This window comes from Mauremys reevesii, linkage group 6, assembly GCF_016161935.1.
Source record: "Mauremys reevesii isolate NIE-2019 linkage group 6, ASM1616193v1, whole genome shotgun sequence".
NCBI lineage: Eukaryota > Metazoa > Chordata > Testudines > Geoemydidae > Mauremys > Mauremys reevesii.
Window position 1 is genome coordinate 102,797,103 of NC_052628.1, and position 21,693 is coordinate 102,818,795.

The 21,693-nt window shown below is 42.1% G+C and overlaps 1 protein-coding gene across 24 annotated transcripts in view; it reads left to right on the plus strand.

The window, feature by feature from the left end:
• The window catches only part of MPDZ (multiple PDZ domain crumbs cell polarity complex component), a 129,238-nt gene that overhangs the window by 65,574 nt on the left and 41,971 nt on the right, over positions 1-21,693 (plus strand). For 13 of the 24 annotated variants that reach the window (XR_005600213.1, XM_039543672.1, XM_039543664.1 and 10 more), the window contains 7 exons: positions 1,192-1,318; positions 6,666-6,864; positions 10,857-10,898; positions 15,533-15,637; positions 16,889-16,984; positions 17,593-17,770; positions 21,417-21,527. Coding sequence is in view for 23 of the 24 variants with exons in the window: in XM_039543672.1 (XP_039399606.1) it covers positions 1,192-1,318; positions 6,666-6,864; positions 10,857-10,898; positions 15,533-15,637; positions 16,889-16,984; positions 17,593-17,770; positions 21,417-21,527 (858 nt within the window). In the remaining variant the exon portion in view is untranslated. The remainder of the gene's footprint in view (positions 1-1,191; positions 1,319-6,665; positions 6,865-10,856; positions 10,899-15,532; positions 15,638-16,888; positions 16,985-17,592; positions 17,771-21,416; positions 21,528-21,693) is intronic. The other 11 variants (XM_039543670.1, XM_039543684.1, XM_039543682.1 and 8 more) reach the window with 5 other exon arrangements.

Below are 21,693 nucleotides of genomic sequence, written 5' to 3' on the forward strand. Positions count from 1 at the left end.
CATTGTTAAAAATCAGCATTTGCTCACAGCTCCTTCTTGGCAAACAAATTTATTTCTGGGAGTCAACTATGGTATCTCATAGCTGGATTAGGCACAAACCAGAGCAAGGACGACCAACCCAGGAGTAGCCCCGTCATGTGGTGTGGCTCAGAGACACATCCCTGGAGGGCCGTCCCTACGCATATGCAAAGTACGCAGCTGTGTAGGGCACCAGGAAATTTGGGGCACCAAATTTCCTGGTGCCTTGCGCAGCGGCGTGCTGCTCCAGCCCCTGCCCCACCTCTTCCCCATGGCCCCCACCCCTGCTCTGCCCCTGCCCTGCCTCAGCCCCAGCCCCACCCACACTCCCCTGAGGACTGCAGCAGGGCCTTGCCTGCACTCACTGGTGGCGGGAAGTGCAGTGACCCAGCCCCAGCTGCCGGTGAGTGCGGGTGGGCGTTCCTGCCCCCCCCAAGCCCACTCCTCCCCCTGTGGAGGCCTGGGGCCCCCCCACCTCTCCCCTCCAGGGGGGCTGCATAGGGTCCCAGAATAGCTAGGGACAGCCCTGAGTCACAGTTCTTCCTCTATGGAGGAGCTAGTAAAGGAATTCATTGCTGGCCTATAGCAGCAGTAAATCACTACCACAGAGGCTGGGCAAATAGGGGAACTGGAGCCAAGGCTCAGTGTGATTTTAATTTAAAAAAAACTAAAAAGGTAAATTGCAATTTCTTATTAAATTAGCTGTTATCAGACATGCCAAACGCACGAAAAAACACAGACATTGGGCTTGTTTTTGGCTTAATTGGCTTGTTAGCTGCTTGGCTAGTTTTTGGCTTGTTGCTTCTTTTTTTGATCAATTCCTGGCAAGTAGGGCAAAGGGCAAGCAGGGGCAAGGCGGGGAGAGAGTCAGGGGTGCTCAGTGGGTCCACCACAGTCCCAGACTGCACACCGGGGGGGTGGGATCTAGTCACATAGAGTGTTGGGGTTCTTAGGGATTGGCTTGTTTTGGCCTTGTTTTGAAATGGGATTTGCTTGATTTTTGGCTTATTGTGAAAGTCGGGTGCTTATTTACCACCTGAAAGTTGGCAACTGTGGTGGTTATTCTTAAAGCTTGGCTTGTTGTCAAATATTTATGATTTTAACATCCTATGAAGTTCAATCACATTTTGAACTTGCTGTTTTGAATTGAAATGTTGTTTTTCTTTGTATTAGGATCCAGTGTATTTAATGGAAAAGAGCTACCTGACATCTACTAGTGAGGGAAGTTCCACAATCCAAAATACACCTGAAAATATGCATGAGAAGACTATCACTATTGTAAAAGGCAATTCAAGTCTAGGTAGAGTATCTGATCATTGGTCTGATTGCCCTGTCTCAGCCAATGTTTCCCTATCTCTATAGTCTTCACAGTTTTCAGCCTACTCGAGTTACTGCTAAAAATCTTCACTGTAGTATAGTAGGTGTACACTTCCCTTTATACTCCGTCCTCTCCTGGTCTCAGTTCATCGTGAGTTGTGAAAGCTGGCGTTGCCTCATCAGTCAGTCCAACTCCAATAGTAAAATAAAAATCAACAATCAAAAAAAGCAAAGTGCTTGATAGTCCAACCAAATGTATTTCCTTCTGATAAATCAAAAAAGAGAGGAACTTCGACACTGAAATGTTTTTGTCAAAAAATCTAATACTTTTAATATTTTTTCTTAGTTACCATCATCATTTATATTAACTGATTTAGATGGAATAAAATAAAGCTAAGGTCATGACTGAAACTTGAGGAAAATGAGACTAAGCAGTTTGTATAATCGGCTATCAGAGAGTTGAGGAGTTCTGCACTGGAGCATGAAAAGGACTTTGTCAAAGGACTCTGGGCCAGATTTTCAAGGGTATTTAGGCACCTAAGCATAGAGTTAGGTATCTAGTGGGATTTTCAACAGGGCTTAAGCATGTTGAGCACCTAACTCCTATTGATTTCATGTGACTTCTGTTTTCATCTTTAGGTGCCTAAATACGTTTGAAAAAGTTGCCCTTTGTCTCTTTAATGGATAGTGCTTTGAGTTGAAAGACTCAATAATTGTTAGACGGTATTCCAGGCTTTATGGTCTTATGTTTATCTGGGGTGTATAACTTCCTGAGCCTACTGACTGCACCCACAGTATGACTAGACAGTATGGAGTCCACAGGCCCCGCTGTCAAGTTGAAACATTTTGGGCTAGATTGTACCCTGCCCTTCAGAGGCCCTTCAGTGGGGAATGGACAGTAATAGCTCCCTGCTCCATTTGGTATGTCCTGTATAAAGGCCATCTCAGCCCTGGCACCTGCCTATGCAGGGACTACAACCAACATGGCTATTCCCTGGAAACAACTCAGCAGAAAAGAGGCTGGTTGCATGGAGAGGGATATAGGCTGCCCCTCTTAAAGGTTGTGGTAAATTATTCCCTTTACAGTGCATCTAGTCCAGGGGTGGGCAAACTTTTTGGCCCGAGGGCCACATCGGCGTTGCAAAACTGTATGGAGGGCCGGATAGGGAAGGCTGTGCCTCTCTAAACAGCCTGGCCCCCGCCCCCTATCCTCCCCCTCCCACTTCCCACCCTTGGACTGCCCCCCTCAGAATCCCTGACCCATCCAACCCCACCTGCTCCTCATCCCCTGACCGGCCCCTCCTGGGATCCCCCGCCCCTAACCACTCTCCTGGACCCCAACCCCTATCCAACCCCCGTCTGCTCCCTGTCCCCTGACTGCCCCGCCCCTATCTACACCCCCACCCCTGACAGGCTCCCGGGACTCCCATGCCTATCTAACGCCCCATTCCCGTCCCCTGACTGCCCTGATCCCTATCTACACCCCAGCCCCTAACTGCCCCCAGGACCACACCCCTATCCAACCCCCCCTGCTCCCTGTCCCCATATCCACACCCCCGGCCCCTGACAGCCCTCCCCCCCAGGACTCCCACACCTATCCAACCCTCCCTGTTCCTTGTCCCCTGACCTCTGCACCCAAACCTCTGCCCCCTCCAACCGCCCCCTGTCCCCTGACTGTCTCCCGGGACCCCCTGCCCCTTATCCAATCCCCACCCCTATATCATGATGCTCAGAGCAGCAGGAGCTCACAGCCCCACCAGAGCCAGCCATGCCGCCCGCGATGCCCAGCAGGAGCGGTGGGCCAGAGCGCTGGTGGTGCAGCACGCTGTGGCTGCGAGGGGACAGTGTGGGAGAGGCCGGGGGCTCAGGGGCCAGGCAGGACCGTCCCACGCCGTAGTTTGCCCATCTCTGATCTAGTCAATCGCAGGAGGCACTGCACCACTCTGAGACAGAATGCCTCATAGTGTTCCCCACGGGGCAGTGCAGCTCTGGATTGCCCCCAAAGTAGGGCACAATGTAGCCCTGTGTAGTCATTTCCTTCTAGTTCGCTAAATAGCTAACAGCCATGTATTGATGATTGAAGCATGTAGGGGGAGCCCTGGCCTGCCGTCTTTCTGCTGAGTTGTTCCTAGGAGAGGTATATCTTGACAGCTGCCCTGGTGCCCCTTCAAATGCAGATGATATGATCCTCGATATCCCTTACCCAAGGTGTGCAAAGATGGGTGGGGAGCTATTAGTCTCCCTGCTCCCCACCATATAGTTGGAGGGCACAATGTAGTTCGAAGTCCAGACTTTGCAAAGAATAACTGAGCACTCCATACTGTCCACATGTACTGAAGGTGCAGTGAGTAGGGTCAGTAAATTGCATGTCAGTGAAACATAAACATAAATTATATATTTATATGTAGTCCAAAGTTAAATTGCAAAAAGCTGGAATTATTTAGTAGTAGTATGTATGTATGATATAACGTGAAAATAAAAGAGTCTAGCTTTTGGCCATCCCCTCCCCCTTCCCCCTGCAATCCCGTCTTGTTCTGGACCCCTGTGCTGCTGAGGCCTGGCCAATGTTTTGCACACATGGCTGCACTGCTTTTAACTTTCACTTTTAGTAAAGGAGCTAAATCAAGGGCTGTGTAATAGTGTTGAAAGCTGCAGCTGTGTCAATTATTTCAGTTGAGAACTGGCATTTTGTTTCTTTAAATGGCATCGGTCATGGCTTCAAACTCAGACACAACACTGTTAGCTTGTGGTTTAATTAAAAAAACACTGTTGGGAGAACTGAACGCATCAGATATAATGAAAGGTAAGGTGTCATTACTCTGGTAATATATTAGTGAAAGCTGTTGGTGCACCAGCAGTGGCATTTAATTTTTTTTCTTTGCTTGTACTTCTGAAGTCATGGATGTGACATCCGACATGCAAGTAAAGTTTAATATTGATGTGATCTCATAGGTAATGAGACAAATTTGTCGTTGGTGTGATTGTGTTGATTACAGTGGAGCTGTGCCCATTTACCCGAGGGAGGAACTGTGCTCATACTCTAGAGACATATTTTGGTTGGCACCCTGAAAATGGGTAATGCCCACAGAAAGGAGCACACACATGTTGCCTGTGTTCTGGCTGATTGCAACTCAGCATAGAACTACATGTGCATTCTGTCTCTACTAAGAATAACCCATGCAAGTGGATCTCCCCAAAGATTATTGCTGAATGAGGGAGTGTATGAGAATAAACATATGGATGATGCCCCCAGACCACTGCCTGTGCTGGCCATCTGTCATGTGTGCAGCATTTGCTTTGGACATAACTAACCTATGAGGCAGAATAAAGGTAGCTGACTTCTGTCATGTACTCCCACTACTAGCCATGGGGTAGAAGAATTTATGAAAATCTAAAGCATCCTTTCCTCTGGGTGATTTAGATTAAAATACATGTTCACTGAGACAATCAGAGAACCTGCCCAGAGCTCAAATTACCTGCCAAAGGTGATTCCTCTACCCCAAATAACCTTGTGTCCTTCCATCTGTTTCATTATTAAATGCCCTGAAAAAGAGATGGGCTTTGCAGTGTGCCTGGGAGGTTAATAAATTTGGGCCCCGGCGTGCCAAAGCAAGGAAGAGCATTCCAGAGTTCAGGGCAGTGCCTGCTGGCAGCAGCCCCCTGCTTCAACTCAGGAGGCTCCAGCTCAGTAGCTCCACTGATCTCAACTGCAAATGGGGAGAGAGAGGTGGTTTCATGTAATCAGGAGCCACTAATAAGAGCTTTATAGTTTCTGGCATGAGTCCATGCATAGGACAAGCCGGTATTTGGTCTATTGTTACTTGCTTCTTTAAATCATTACAACATTCCCCCCTCTCAAAATGCATTTCTCACTTCTTAATTGGGAATGTGAAAGAACCTTTATGGTGGTGCCTATAGGTGCCCAAGTTTTGTTTACCTCACCTTTTACGCCAGTTTTCAAAAGCCCTAGGGCTGTAAGCAGGCTGAGTATAACCTTAATGAGTGTTCCAAGGTCTTGATGTGCTGGGCAAAATTTTCAGACTTTGGGTGCTGGCTCCTATATCTACATTTAGGTCCCCCAGTTTGCTTTGCAGAAGCAATGAGTTCCTTTAGTTCCCACTAAAGCCGGTGGGAGCAGTGGGTAGTCAGAACTCTAAAAATCAGGTCCTTTTTTATTTAGGAGGCTAAATATGGATTTAAGAGCCTAACTTTAGGTGCTTATGTTTGAAATATTTGGCCTTGGTGTTAACTGGCACACTTTGTGGCAGTCATACTAGAGAGGACAAAGACAGAATTGGTTAAGGAGATAGTATTAACCTCCCATCCCTAGAGGTTCACTAGCAGTGCTGAGTAGGAAAGATTGATCTGCTGTCCTACAGGTACCTTTCTTTTGCCTATTCTGTGGATTATTAGAGAAAGACAGCTCTGGGGAATGACAGTCAGGTACTTTTCATGAGCACTAAATGTCCTCAAAAATAAAAAATAGAGAAACTCGTATTTTAAAAATACCCGAACACACAAACATACTTGAAATTCTTCAGTGAGTACGAGTCAGAATCAAACAAAATAGTGGGCAGCATCTGTCTTTCCTACTTCCTGTAGTGAAAGGAAGATGCAAACAAGGATCGACTGTAATTGTAGCTCATGAGGTACTGCTGTGACCTAGCTAAACTGACATAGGATCTCTCTCTCAACAGCACACACTCTCACCTAAATCATAAGGCACTACTGTACTTGATCCAGTGCCCATTGAAATCAATGGGAAAATGCCCATGATCAGGCATTCTGTACGCACCAAGAATATGCTGCTCAGTGTTAGGTGTACTGACTTTTCTGTTCCTATTTATTGATCCTGACTTTGTTTCAAACCTCAGGGTTTATTTTTGTTTTTCGTTTTAAATCCGTCTCTAATATAATTAAAATAAATAAAATTATCTTTAACATTGTGTTATAAAAAATCTAAGACTGATCCATATGATCATGTTTTGAAGCAATTTATATCTCTCTCACTCTAGCTTTTTAAATTTTTCTTTCTCTCTATTTTAAATACCACTGCAATCACATTTTTCGTTTGGTAAGAAACTTCAAAAATGAATGTCTTTGTGTAGGCGCTGTGACTGCTGTTCCTGCCCACGGGCTGGAATAGCATCTTTGAGCCTGTAGAGTGCATTGAATCCTATTCAGCAGACCCAGATTTAGGAGGTGGAATTCACATCTCTTGCATCTTCACACTCCGTTAGTGCTCAGTGCAGGTGGAGTGTATTTCACCTTATACACTGTGTTCCTTATTTATATACACAATAATCTGCTCCATGCCTGTCTTATAACAGGGATGACAGTAAGTTCCAATAAAGACGGCTCGGGAATGATAGTCCGCAGCATCATCCATGGCGGTTCCATAAGTCGTGATGGACGAATCGGTGTGGGGGATTGTATTCTGTCCATTAATGAAGAGACAACCACTAATTTAACCAATGTGCAGGCCCGGGCTATGCTGAGGAGACATTCACTCATTGGACCTGATATAAAGTAGGTAAAGCTAGGGTAAGCGTTGTGGTGGGAAGGGACTAGCAGTCAAGAAATATAGTGCAAGTCATTGTTCTAAACAAGACAGGTTTGGGGGGAGTTTTTTCCTCCTGGAAATTAAAGTCATCTTTAAATTGGGGCTTTATATGATTGAAAGCTGAAATCATTTGTGAAAGGTTTTTGTGTGTTTCCTTTGCCACTATCATCATTGCTCTGCTAGTCTTTATTTGAGAACAAGGAAATCAAAACCTTTTAAAGAGCAACTTTCTCAAATCAGGCTCATTCAAGTCCCAATGTTTCTATTTCTATCAAGGAAATAATAAGACTTTAGTTGGGGATTTGTGATTCTGAAATGTGAATTGTTCTTGCCATGGCATAAGTGATTTTGTTTGCAGAATATCTTTATAATGAGCTCATCTTTGCTGGTTGTCGAACAGAAAGTATGACACATGATATTAATGCAGAAAAAGAACATTGAAAGAATAATTTTCAGTACATCTATGACAAATGGCAGAAATACAGTACATCCTGTGAAGTCTTTTCCAGTTTTCTGTTGGTACGTAAAAAGGAGCTACTATTGTAGTAATAGCACACCAGAGAATGGACTTTTTAGTATTTGCATGATTTAATACAGGGCTTGAAAAATCCACTTGCATGTGGCAGTAAGTAGTCGCCCCTCCTCTCCCTGGTATATTTTGTCAACTTCAGAATCTAAGCTTTCATTTAAAATGAAATTGTGTGTGTAGCTTTTGTAGTTTTGGAGATAACCCTCCAAACATGAACCATCTGTAAAGGGATTCAGTGATGTCTTCCTGAGTCTGCAGAGACCAAGCTCCCGAACCTGTGCTGCTGCTGCTGCTCAGAGCTTTGCCAAGCTGATCAGCCTTGTTAGTTTTCTGAACCCCCAGAGAAATTGACAAACATCAGATCAGTTTCACTTCCATTCCTGTGTGGGGAGGAGGGGCAGAAAAAGCATTGTCTGTACTACAAAAGTACACTGGTTGAAGTTAATTGATTTAAAACTCAGTCTAGCAAAGTCAGTGCAAACCCCTAGTATTGACATTTAAAACCATGTTAATCTTTGCTTATACTGAATAAACTTAAATTGGTAATTTGCTGACATAAGCTAAATCAATGCAAGCAAGGGTTGAATCATTGTTAAATTGATTTGGTGTGCCTCTCTAGTATAGACAGATCCTCAGAGGGTATGTCTGTGCAGCTCATGGCACCCAGCCTCCCAGACTGGGTTGTCAGACTCTGGCTTACAAGGCTCGTTCTACTGTGCTGCAAATAGCTTATGTAGACAGTGTTTTGAAGTTGTGGCTTGTCCTCTGAAGCCCACCACCCTCCTGAGGCTTCAGAGCCTGAGCCCCGCAACATCAACACCTCTATTTTTAGCCCGGTTGTGCAAGCCCCACAAGCCAATGTCTGTCAACCTGTGTGTTTCCTTTGCTATCATCAGCATTGCTCTTTACTCGAGAACCAGGTAATCAAAACCTTATGAAAAGCAACTGGGAGGCTCATGGCCACAGGTTGTGTAGACAAGCATAGCAGCCCCAGTAGCAGTAATTGGAGATATTCATGGGAGGCGGGGGAAGGGAGAGAGATTTAAGAGTTTTGAGAGGGTTAGAGTAGAAGAGCCCCCCAGCTCCACCCCCCCACACACACTCCAGTCACAATAATCAGAAGGGGAGAGGAGGGTAGAGCAGTGTATCCCTCCCACCCACCCTCGCATCAGAAAGATGAGACCAAAGGTAGACTGCTTCTTTCCACAGCAACCAAAGAGAACTGGGAGCATCACTAGCATTTGATAAGAAAGATGGACCCAAGCATGGTCAAGGAGAGCCGCCTGCTGGGAACCCAGACACACCCCTCTTTCCCAGCATGATGCTGGAGAAGAGAGTTTGCTTCTCATCTGCGTGTTGTCCTTGAATAGTGCAGGCTGCCCATTTTTGTATGAATCTTTGGCTAGTACGTTTAATCCAGTGATTGTTAGGCGTCTAAATAAAATTTAGGGGTAAATGAGTCTGTGAGCGGGTGTGGGAGTAGAGGAGAGTGAAAGATTGATGAGATTAGAAAAGAGAAATTGACATAAAGATTTTGAGGGGAGAAGTGGAAAAGGGGAAAAGAACAGAAAATATATGAGGGGGTAGAGAACACGTATGAAAGGGAGGAGAGAGAGAGAGAAGGAAAAGAGGAAACAGTTACTTAAGACAATGCAGGAAAATATGCATCAGGATCTGTGGTAAGAAAGAAAATATGGTGTAAAGGGAGAAAGGGAAATGAAGATATAAATAAGGCAAAAGATATATGGAAATACACAGTTTAAAAGTAGTGAGCAAAAGGTTGACAATGTGTTGCAATTAAAAGCAGCACGTAACAGTTTATTGCTTTAAATTGCAAAGGATATGGTTTGGGGCAGTTGTGGCTGTGGGGGCAGCTATACCAGGATTTTTTACCCTGGTTAGTTCTTTGCAGTGTGGGAGGAGCGGACTTCAACTTGTATAAGTACCATTGATACAGGTTTTTGAAAATGTATCCGGTAGGCTTTTAGCTGGTAAATGTAGATGTTAAATGAAAAATTGATGTTGTAGTCAGGGTGGTTGTAATTCTATCAGAGATTAGATGACTGTAGCAGTGTTCAGAAAATCTCACAGAAATAGGGCATTTGTCATTATAATTCTGGATATGTCCAGTTTTCATTTGACATCTACAGTTATCAGTTAAAAGTCTGCTTAATAAAACTTCACAAGTTGAAGCCTGCTCCCTCCACTGCAAAGAAATAACAAAATAAAAGGCCAGACCCTGCTGTGACTTCACTGGGAGTCTTGCAGGAGCAAGGACTGCGACATTTGGCTCAAATGACTCTGGTTTTGCTCTTGCTCTCGTTACCCTCTTTTGTCTGTACAGCATCACTTCTCATTCATTTTACACTGCCGAGCACTGTAAAGTGCCAGAAAAACACTGAATTACAAGATCACAAATATAGACCTGGATTTTTTCTGCAAATGCCCAAACTGGAGAGCTCTGATTATGCAGAACTATAGTGATTTGTGATGGCTGAACAGGATGCATAGCCTAGCCCATATCAGTCTGGAGGCCAGTGAAAGTATTCTGCACTGCCATGCAGGAGACCCTAGTGGTTCAATGCCCAGTCTTTCAGGCTAACAGTCTTGTGGGAAGCAGTGTGCTTCGCCTGTGGGGAGAAGAATCCAATCATTCCCATCACAGTCTTGATTAACTTACAGCATATAGGCAGGAGGCTGGACTGTAGGGCCTAAAATGTGAAGTTGTTGAGGCACTTTCATGTATCAGGTGACCTCAGTGTGGAGTTGGGTGGGGCTTAAATGAAACTATTTCAATTACAAAGTTGCGTAGCATATCTTATGGGGAATATGGTTTGTTGAAAACCCACCCAAAACGTTTGTACTGTGCACCTATTGCAGACTGCAACTTTGTTTTATTTTTATGCAAGGATATTTGAGCTTCAGGAGTTCAAGACCAGCCAGTTTGGATTCCAGATTTCATTATTTTTTTGTGGAAAACCAGATGTGTGGCCTTGCCAGAATGCATACTGTTTCACTTCTCACTCCACCTTGCCAGAGGCTCTTATATTTCTGTAATAATAGCCAGGGTTTTTTTGCTCAGCAGCAGCTGCTAGTAACATCTGCCAGATAATTACTGAGCTGAATCCAAATTCACCTGCCTTAACCTAAAGTGTGTGGATGAATTCCTGATCAAGGAATAAAAGATTGATTGCAGTTCCATTTTTCCATGCTTGTTAATAATCACTGCTATAGACGCCAATAAAGAGCAGATGCTTTCCGGGGGAGGTGTAGATGGAATGTTGGTGGAAGGGGTAAAAATAAATAAAATAAATAAATAGAAGCTCACACTTTTAACTACATATGTATGCAACTCACATTCAGCATGAGACACTGACATTTTTTAACACCATTGTAAAAAGATGCTGCATCGTATGCTTCACATTCTAGATCTTCTCCAGCACCTGCTGATGATCAGGCCCCCTTTTATGTGTGAGTATCGGTGATTCAAAAGCTCATTATGACTCTATGTTGCAACTTGTCTGTGAATCATTTCATGCTTTTATAACATCCAAAATGTCAGGGATGTATCCAGATATAGGTACAGTAAATATATATATGGCTTTTAAGCATGCAGATTGGAGAATACTTCCTCAGACTGTATTAAAAACACTGGTTTCTGAAAAATTGCTGATTTTTATTTTATTTCAGTCGTATTATCCATGTAGAATGTATCCAAATAGCTTGTGTGTAAGGAGACAATCATTGGAATTGATACATATGTGGATGTACTGATATCTGGATTAATCTCATTGTCATATTTTCTTTGGCACTAATGTTCTATTTTCTCCACATGTAACAAAAAGGTTTGGTATAGTTATAAAGTAAACTGTATGTTGACTACAGTAACTTGTCCTGAACGTGTACATACTTCTTTACTCAGTTTGTTTCCTCTGTTAGTGTTTAAAAGTTTTTGTATGGCTGTTTGTTTGACCAAGCATGCAGTGAATGTTCCTTTTGTACTGCATGCGGTGTTGTGTTTACGAAATGTTTTCATATCTACACCATTTGGTGTTTCCATTGTCACTGCTTTCTTTGCAAAGTGTATGTTCATTTTTTTTATTTTTATTTTTTACATCTCATCAGAAAGGAAATAGCAACATTTTCAATATAAAACTGACTGTTATAAAGGAGAGGAAGTTGTTAAACTTTGACATTTTAACGTCTTACAGATCAGAAATACAATGCAACTATAATTCACTCATTTACCCTTTTTTCTCTGATTTGTATGTCCTCCCTATTTCCCTACTCCCCTCCCCCCCCAGCAGTTTGTTTCACTTCTCCATCCTTCTTCCTGACCACATTTTGGAGTAAGTTTTAAAGCTGGTGTCAGTTTCTCCTATGGACGAGCCTTTTCAGTGTTGGAGTGTTATCTTTATTTCTGTCTCTCAGCACTAAGAACCACAGTGGCACAGTGCCTGGGAACCCTCACAGACCTGGGCCCCTGATCACCGATGATTTGATCTTGCAAGGTACTGAGCAATTCCTGGAGGCACTGAGTGCCCCAGCTCTCACTGAAGATGGCAGTCAACATCTTTCAGAGACGAGCAAAGAAAGCAGCCCCAATAAAAGAGGGCTTTTAACAGAGCTTTGCTTTGTTAGGGCATTGTACTATATGCTCTCATGCAGAGCCTCACTCCCTACAATTTTGGTTATTCCACTAGATCTAATTCTATAATTTCATTTGAGTAACCTGGTGTAAATATAGGGAGGGAGGGAGAATTCTAAATGGTACTAACATTACAGTGGAACCTAGCTAATCGCAGAAACGACTGGGGAACTGATTACAGATGGCTGAATTTTGGAAATTATTGACTTGCTAATCTCAATAATCTCCCCACGCAGAATGTAACTTCATCTATGACAAGTATAACTTAGTTTTTTATTCATGCTGATACTTTCTGATGTACTAGCAAATATGCTGTAGCATATTTTGTAAAATAAGTGAAGCCTTTATAATCGGCTACATAAAAAACAAATTCACAAATGGACACCTCTTTCGAATCTTAGCTGAGAAGTGAGAAGAGAGGCAGGTTTTGTGTACAAATGATAGGGTGTGTGGATTAGGACAGTTTAAATTAGAAAGGTTGTACTGTATTTATTTAAGTGCATTCAAATTACGTGTTTACTTTGGTATGTTTACTGTAGACAGAGGATTGGTAAAACTTGAGCTGTTGGGCCCAGTTCTTCCTTCAGACATGTAAGAATAGCTCCTGCTGATTTATATCGGTAGGATTTGTTCGTGCCTATCTCAGGGCAAAATTTGGACCATATTGTTTATATAAAGTGTTATAATGGAATTAATTAGGAAGTCTGGCTTGCCATGTTCACATTTGCAAACATAATGGTGAAGATAAGAGACTTGTGAGACTTCTGTGGATGTGATCCTTTGAAACAATATATTGTTGTTGTTGTTCTTTTTAATCTGGTCTTTTAGGTCTTGATTCTTGGGTCTGGGTGAGCTCTTGGTGGAAGACTCCAGAGGAGACAAAGGTGGCTTTACATCACCATGACAATCTTGTGATCCTGGGGGTCAGACCACCTCCCAGCACAATTTAGAGCAGCCTCAGAGTGAGGCTCTAACTAACACAGTAGCAGAGACTGTTTATGGTCCTGAATTCTTTATAGCAGATACCTTTTTAAAATATTTTATTATTTTTTGCTATTTATGTCTTCATTTATATTAAGGTGAAATTTGATTCATTTGAGTGAAAGGTGGAAATAACTAGACCAATAGATGCTTTTCTCTTGTTTAAATGACATTTTAACGTTTTCATGGCTTTTATAATGGCAGTAATTCTTGTGAGCTAGCCTGCAAGAGCAGTAGTTGTGTTGCTGTGTCAGAGCAGCTCTAACTCTTTGTTCCCATTTACGACTCTCACAGCTGGAGAGATGAGGTTGAGTGACAAGGGAGCTTATTTTAAAATGTGGAGAAACAAAGGGAACTTTGCAAAGTAGTTTTATGAAAAGTTTGATTGGGCCTTTTTTTCCCCCCATTTCAGAATGTAGGTCTGATAGTATAAATGTGTTGTACTATTGTATGTCCTATTAGTGATGTCCAAGAATCCTAGAAATCGGTTCGCTGTGGAAAAACATGGAATTTGTGAGAATCTTTAATTTTTACATTTTGTGAAAAAATAAAAACAGATACGGTAGAACCCCATTTATCTGAGCCTCCATATTTGTCTGTATTAACTGCTGCCAGCCGCCTGGGGCTGACAGCAGCTTGGGCTTGGGCATCCAGCACCCACCCACCATCAGCAGTGGGTGGCTGGTGATCCCGTTAATATGGAGAGTCGGATAATGGAGGCTCCGATAAACAGGGTTCTGTTGTCTGTGACTAAAACATTGTGTTCAACTGATACCTGTATATATTGTGACTAGGGAAATGAAAGTTCAGCATTTCATTTTAATCGTGGGAAAACGGAGATTATTATCGGAGAATTTTGTTTTGTTTTTTAATTACATAAAACTAGTGATGTCCTACTCCTGAGGAAATGCAAGTAGAAAGCTGTGGCATTGCTCTGAATGTTTCGTATTGGCATTTTGTGTTTCAGAACTGAAAAGCACTCAGTAATTGGCACTAGTGTTTGAATGGGGGCATTTTCATGATGGCCCAGGCACAATTTCCTATAGGTCTTAGGAAATAAAACCAAACAACGTGGAGGGTGGGAAAACCTGGAATTTCAGCCAAAGGGAAAAGATTTTATTGGAGAGGATGGCGTAGACGAGGCATTATTTCTCCCTCCCTCAGTGGAAGCCCTTGTGCATTTTTGAGACACTTGGTTGTGTGGTGGGGAGTGGTGCGTGCTTTGTCGGGAACAGTGGAAGGGGCTTTTCTTTGCCATCAATTTTATATCCCAAAGCTGTAGGTTGACAGCATTGTTTTATGTAAGTTCCTTCTATGTGCTCTTCCCTTTGCTCCCTTATCATGTGCAGTTGAAAATCAATGGGAGCACAAGATAAGGGATACTTTTGTGGAGTAGTGAAAAGGAATTGGGCTTCTATGCAGATACCCCAGCCCTGTACAGATACACTGAGTGTTGCAGGATTTCCTTCCTCGTGGATCTCGGGATCTCTCTGCATTTACTAGGCTTTGTCTCCGTGCCCATTCTGTGGGGGAATAAATTGCCTTGCCTTTTCCAGGCTCCTTCCTCTGTGTATGCATCACCCTCATAGCTGTCATTCCATCTACCTGCTATTCTTTTTCTCTTTGTTGGAGTGTTTTCACAGGAATTGTGGAGAACAAAAATCAATTTCCAAACCTGGATGGAAATCATGAAAGCTACTGTAAAATGTGTGCAAACAAGCTTTCCTGCTAGCATTTGGAATAGTAGCGCCGCTGCACACCGGTCATGTTCTTCAGCGTGTTGATGCCGAGGGCTTTTAGCTGTAAGCCAGCCCTTCAGCAGGACAATCTTTGCCACAAGTGAACTGTACAACTTCCAGTATTAGAAATGAAAAATGTAGCCAGGGGACTACAAAATTAACTCTTTACATAAATGAGTGGGATGGTATCCAAGCTCTTGGAGGTATCCTTACAATTATAAGTATATGTTACTCTTGCTGTAGCTGACATAGGAGATGAGAGGGTTAGCTAGAAGCCCAAAAAAAAAAATGGATGGAGGGCAGACAAAAAAGGTTAAATAAATAGACTTGTTGGTCATCTCAACTCCACTGTCATAAAAAAGGCAAAAAAACATAAAAGAGAATTTTTTCTCAGATATGTCCATAGAATTGTACAAATGACAGGCCTTGAATTTGTGTTAGAGAGGCTGTGCTGTGATGTAAGTGTTTTTGTTTTTTTGTGATGAGCACTAGATAGCTTGGTGAAGTGGACAGGAGCTAACATGACTACAGATGCATAGTAATGTGACTGCTTAATTAGGGATATGGTTTGCATAGTTGCAAATCATCCTTCCTTGTACCTGGGCTACCCGTTTCACATCAATTGATACTTGAGATGGTCTGAAAAGGCTATCATTCAGCCTTTCCTTATGTTCCCTGAGGCATGACCCATGACTTCTGTTTTGCTTTTGTGTGTTTTGTTTTGTGTTTTATTGCAGGATTACATATGTGCCAGCAGAACATTTGGAAGAGTACAAAGCCAGTTTGGGACAACAACCAGAGGACACAATACCACTCAATCTCTTTTCTGCACATACTGTAAGGTGAATCAATATGTTCTCCTATTATCCAACTGTAAGGGCCTTTTGCTTTAACTCTTCCCATGCATGGACATCAGTATTGCAGACTTCTGCTCATAGAGACATTTTTTTATGGGAAGGCAAAATATCAAGATTCTTTCTTTATCATTATGGAAAAGCACTGGCAAGTAGATTTTTGTGCCTGGCTAGCAGTTTTCCATTACATTTTTGAAAGGCTAATATATATGTGTCTGAAAAGAAGTGAATATACACCATATAAAATCCTACTCTAATTAACTTCATTCCTTTTGAGGCCTCTCACTGAATAAGAAGATGATGCGTATGTAAATATTGGTTGGGAATACTCTTCATTAATTAAATAGTTTTTTAAAGCAACAGAATACTGAAAAAATACTGATATTTCAGCTTTATCAGATATGTGAGACAATGGGAATATTCTGTGAAATCAAGCAGTTATAGAGGATGGTGGGTTTTTGTTGTTGTTGTTGTTTTTGTTTTTGGAGGGAAAAAATCAAATATTATGTCTTATCAGCTGCACTTTTCCAAAATTTGAAAATGACATTTCTGTTCCATCTAGAATGTATGTTGCAACAATTAGTGAATTTCCAGTCACAAAATGAACTGTTCTCAGCATTCTCTTAGGCCTCAGAAAATCATTAGAATTATTGCCCAGGATTTTCAAAAGTGACTACCAATATGGCATACCTCCATTTCAGCTTGAGACACTTTAAAGAAACCTCATTTTCAGAGAGAGAGGGTGCAGATCACCTTCAGAGTGTTTCAAGTTGGGCAACAAAATCACTAGTGACTTTTGAAAATCATAGCTGTCTTTTTTTTTTTTTCCCCCCCTTTGGAAACAAAACTTCAGTTTGACCGCTCCCATATAGAAATGCAGAATATTCTGTTCAATGGTTGTCACTGGTGAAAGCTTAATTGAAGAGTGTGGAAAGGGAATTCCTAAACACAGGATATATTATATCAGAAGCTTACTGGGAGGGTGGTGACTCCAGATGGTTCACAGCTGTACCATAAGAATTTTAAATCTTTCTTACAGTTTCTAAGGGGAACACTTAGAAGTGTGCTAGATACTAAAGCACTTTTTTACTCACTATTTTCGCGTGTAAAAGCATGGCTACCTCCATGCTCTGTAGAAATTCTAATTCTGGCAGTTTGATTCGTCTGGTGTTCATTGCATAATGTCACCTGTGAATTTATTAGGATTTTAAAAGTACTTTGTCTGGTCTTATTTATTAGCAGAGAAATTCCAGAACTGCCTGAACGTGAAGAGGGGGAGGGAGAAGAAAGTGAACTTCAGAATGCAGCTTATAGTCACTGGAACCAGCCCAGACGGTGAGTATGGATTCCCAGTTGAATGACACTCTCTCATAAACGCTGGTGTGTTGAAATTGGAACTATAGTGGATCCTTTCCTATACTGTAAAGTAAATAAGGAAGCAATCAAAATAGTGTTGTGTTATATCTGTGCATTGCACAAATAGGGCATATTTATTTTTTACCACAGTCAGCCTAAATCCCTGTGATCCAACTTGTGTGCTGAGTGCCTGGGAAGATTAGTTTTAAATTTAAATTGCACTGATCAGCCTAAGCCAGGGGACTACAAAATTAACTCTTTACATAAATGAGTGGGATGGTATCCAAGCTCTTGGAGGTATCCTTACAATTATAAGTATATGTTACTCATGCTGTAGCTCACATAGTAGATAAGAGGGTTAGCTAGAAGCCCAAAATAGATGGAGGGCAGTAGACAAAGGTTAAACACTAAATAAACTTGTTGGTCATTCCCAACCCACTGTCATAGAAAGGCATGAAAACATCTAAGGAAGAATTTTTCTCAGATATGTTCCATAGAATTGTACAAATGACAGGCCTTTGGAATTTGTAGACGAGAGGCTGTGATGTAAATACAGTGCATTCTTTTTTGTTTTTTTGTCATGGTAGGGTTGAGCTTTGGAGAGAACCTAGCAAGTCGTTGGGAATCAGCATCGTCGGTGGACGAGGGATGGGGAGTCGTCTGAGCAATGGTGAAGTGATGAGGGGAATCTTTATCAAACACATTCTGGAAGACAGCCCAGCTGGCAAAAATGGAACCTTAAAAACTGGAGATAGAATAGTGGAGGTACCATGCAAACTTATAATGTGCTTTAATTTTTTCCCATGTATATACATCAACCTTGCAAATGTCTGCTTGTGGACATAATTTTGTTATGGCGAAGAGATCATGATTTTTTTTTTCTCATCAGCCATTATGGTACAAGGCCAGCAACTAGATTTTGTGCCTACAAACACAAGGCCTATGCGGTGTACAGTTGTCACTTTTTTTTATTTAAATATTTCTGAATATAAAACCTCCAGCATCACAAAGGAATGTAGGTAGCAGTATGATTATTGCACCTCCCCACTGTCTCCATTAGTATCAGCACCACTGATAGCCCTTAAGTGTTTTACCATGTGGTATACCGAAGGCAGTTACTGCATTATAATCATAGTCCTATCGTGTGTGTGTTTTACATGCAAAGGGCCTCAGACTTACATACAGCCTCAAATGTAGAGTCTTCAGAATAACACAGGGATGCACAAGGTCCTGGATACTAGCCCCCCTTTAGAACAGCTGATTCAGGAGGAAGATTACCATTTTTGTGCAGCCGCATAGGGTAGTTAACGAGATGGCCATAGAGAGGAGAACTGCAAATAGGCGTCTCACTTACCTGCATGTTAGCGCCTATCCAGATCCTGTCTTTCATCTTCACTTATGCTCCATGTCCGGGTGGGAGTACATAGAGCTCTGCTTAGCTGCTAATAGAGAGGTGGTTAGAACCAAATTTGTGGGGCACATAGAGAAACTTTTCCACCCCTGCAGCAAGGTTAGGGGGAGACTTCTTTCTCCTGATCACTGATCCCCTTTTTGCCATCTCTTCAGGGATGGCACTCTCACCTTCACCCCACCCTGGTTCAGCTTTGGAGCAAAGTTGGCAGCCAAGATTAAGATACATTCTTTCTAAAACTGTTCTTCAGCTAGCTGTCAGTTAATACCTCACCCCGAATCTTAGGTTGTCAAGAAATGGACTATTCTTTATGATGTCTAGTATTCCCTGGACCCTGGCTGCCATTCACTAAGTTCATGGCAACCCACGTGGCAGAGACTGTGATTCTGCCTCTAGGATAGGGTGGTTCTAGGTGGGTAATGTTTAAACTGGAATGATATGGCTGCTACTGCTACCCAGGACAAAGTATAGGACATAGATGCAGGGCATCCAATGAGCAGCCAGAGAGGACTGCAGAGCTTTCATTGGCCAACAGGTACGAAGGTGGAATTTGGGCTGGAGAGGACCCATTTATAACATATTGTAAGTGCTTATTTATACATAATAAAAAGATACAGCTTCATCTAGGCACTCAGTGCAGAGCTCTATTAGGTGTTGGTTTTATATAATAACACAAATAGTCTTGTATTCAGAAATGCCTGGCATTGGCCTAAATGTTTTGATCTGTCTCTGATGTATGAAGACATTGATTATTATTAAGGATGAGAACTGCTTTTACTTCACAGAATGGCTAGAATTGTCATTAATGGTCAATAAAAGTGAGTAATTGGGTTTAATGAGCATATGGACTGCCCCAGAAAATGAAACTTGCAGAAGTGTATATGGGGGAATACACATGTTAACTAGTTGACCATAGATACAGTGTGTGTTCGTGTGAGCATGTATGTCTGGATGTGTACGTATAGTTTCCCTTTCTCATACTGTAACATAATCTGGTTCTGCTCTCTAGTTAGCAACTGCCACTATTTTCGTCATTGGAAGTGATAGAGTTATAACAATACTGTCTTTTTCCTAATAGAATCTGCCATCTTAAATTGTTTTCCTTCTCTTCTTTATTTTACATTGGATGGTTAAGTCTCAGATAAGCTATGAAATTAAAGAGGCAGAAGTAACTCTCACTATATGGCTTCTTATGCAAGTACTACTAACAAATAACCCTTGTATCTTGGCTTTTAGCTATTATCATAGTCATTATGAATATGCTTTTCTAATGTTAACCTCACCATAACATGGATTTTCCTTGGATACTTTTTTTTAATAAACACATCAGTACATGTTATACAGAGAGCGAAAGAGAGAGTATGTTGCATCTCAGAAAAAAATGTTCTTAGCCATCCTTTGTTAAATACTTCGTTTAGGGAGGAAGAAAATTGTTCAACTCTGAACTAAAACTAGTTTCGGGGGGCAAGGGAATGTAACAAGGAAAAATTGTCTAACATTTAAAAAAAAGTACTTTGCATTTATATAATGCTCCTCCTCCACCAGGGATCTTCAAGTGCTTTGTAAGTATCATATAATTAAACCTCACATAGGCTCAGTGAGGTAGGTATAAACAGCCCTGATTCTGAGCCATAAATCACTTGAAGCAATTATTGGCAAACTCTATCATTGCTTTCATATTATTACATAGTGTAAAATCGTGGCTTTTGGGTCAAAATATCGACATGGAACTTGAATCAAGCAGATTAGTAGCCTGTTTTAAAATCCTTTAGAATATTGAAAGCCTGAATTATATGGCTGGGATTTCAAAAGAGCCTAAGGGAGATAGGCACCAAAATTCCCAGAGTTAAAAGTAGGTGTCTGTGTCCCTTTGGACTTGTCTAATGTAGCAACACAAAGGCCTTGTCTACACTGGCAAGTTACTGCGCAGTAAAGCAGCTTTACTGCGGTGTAATTCCCGAGGTGTACACACTGTCAAGCCACTTAGTGTGCAGAAGCTCTTCAGCTGCAGCACTGCAAAAAACCCCATCTTGACGAGAGTCATAAGCCTGACAGCGCAGCGATTCCAGCACTGTATTGGCAGTGTAAAGACACTGCAGCGCAGAAAGCAAGCAATTGGCTTCCAGAAGTGTCCCATAAGCCCTCAAGTGGCTGCTCTGCTCATTGTTTTGGACTCGGCTGCCCTGGAGACATGCATCCCTTCCCTTTCAAAGCTCCATTTCTAACAGCCATTGCATGCTGTGCTGATCTGCTCTGGGACACAAAACAAACCATTAATGTGGAATGCTCCTGCTGTTGAACACAGAGGCAGGCGTGTGTGAGAAACAGACAGAGCGAGGGAGAGAGACAGATTGCTGTGCAGAGCACTGAAAAGCAGCTGGTAATGTGGTAGAATGCCCATGGAACGATGGGATTGGGAAACCTGCATCATGTGACGCTGTGCCTGCCCCATGAGGATTGCAAACCCTTCCCAAAGCACCCTGCGGCCAGTTGCACAGTGGCATAGCTACCACAGTGCACTGTTTTCTTCTCCGTTGCAAGAGCTGCTAATGTAGATGCGCTCCACCATCACAAGGAGCACAGCGTGGACACACAACAGCAGTTTATTAATTCCAGCGCTTTAATAAAAGTGGTATAACTTGTTGCTCAGAAACTTGCCAGTGTGGACACACCCTAAGTTAATATGCACTATCGAACTTTTAGTGTGCACCATCAGGGTCTATGTGGACCAGTTAGTACGTAGCATGTTGGTGCATTTTAGCATTCACATTGCTGTGCCATGTAGATAAGCTCTTAGATACCTTTTGAAAATCCAGTCTGTACGTTGTTGAAGCCTAAGGACCTGATTCAACATATGTTGAAGTCAACAGCAGCTGTTCTGCTGAGTGTAGAGGCCTTTGGCTCAGGCTGTAATAGCGGATTCAAAATCAAAATCTTAGAATTTGCTTCATTATACTTTAAACTTTGTGTAATGTTAAGCTGAGGCCTTCCAATTTTCAGGTGGATGGAATTGACCTCAGAGACGCAAGCCATGAACAAGCTGTGGAAGCCATACGGAAGGCAGGCAACCCTGTAGTCTTTATGGTACAGAGCATTATAAACAGACCAAGGGTAAGCATCTTAAATGTGAAAAAGAGACAGAAAATAGTGATCGTTTAAATAAATGTCCAAGCTGATAATATTTTTGGGGTAGGGGAGAGATATTTAATCCTGCAGGTTCCGTCTCAGATCATTATAGGAACAAAGGTTTGATTTTTTTTTTTAATATCATTTCCAT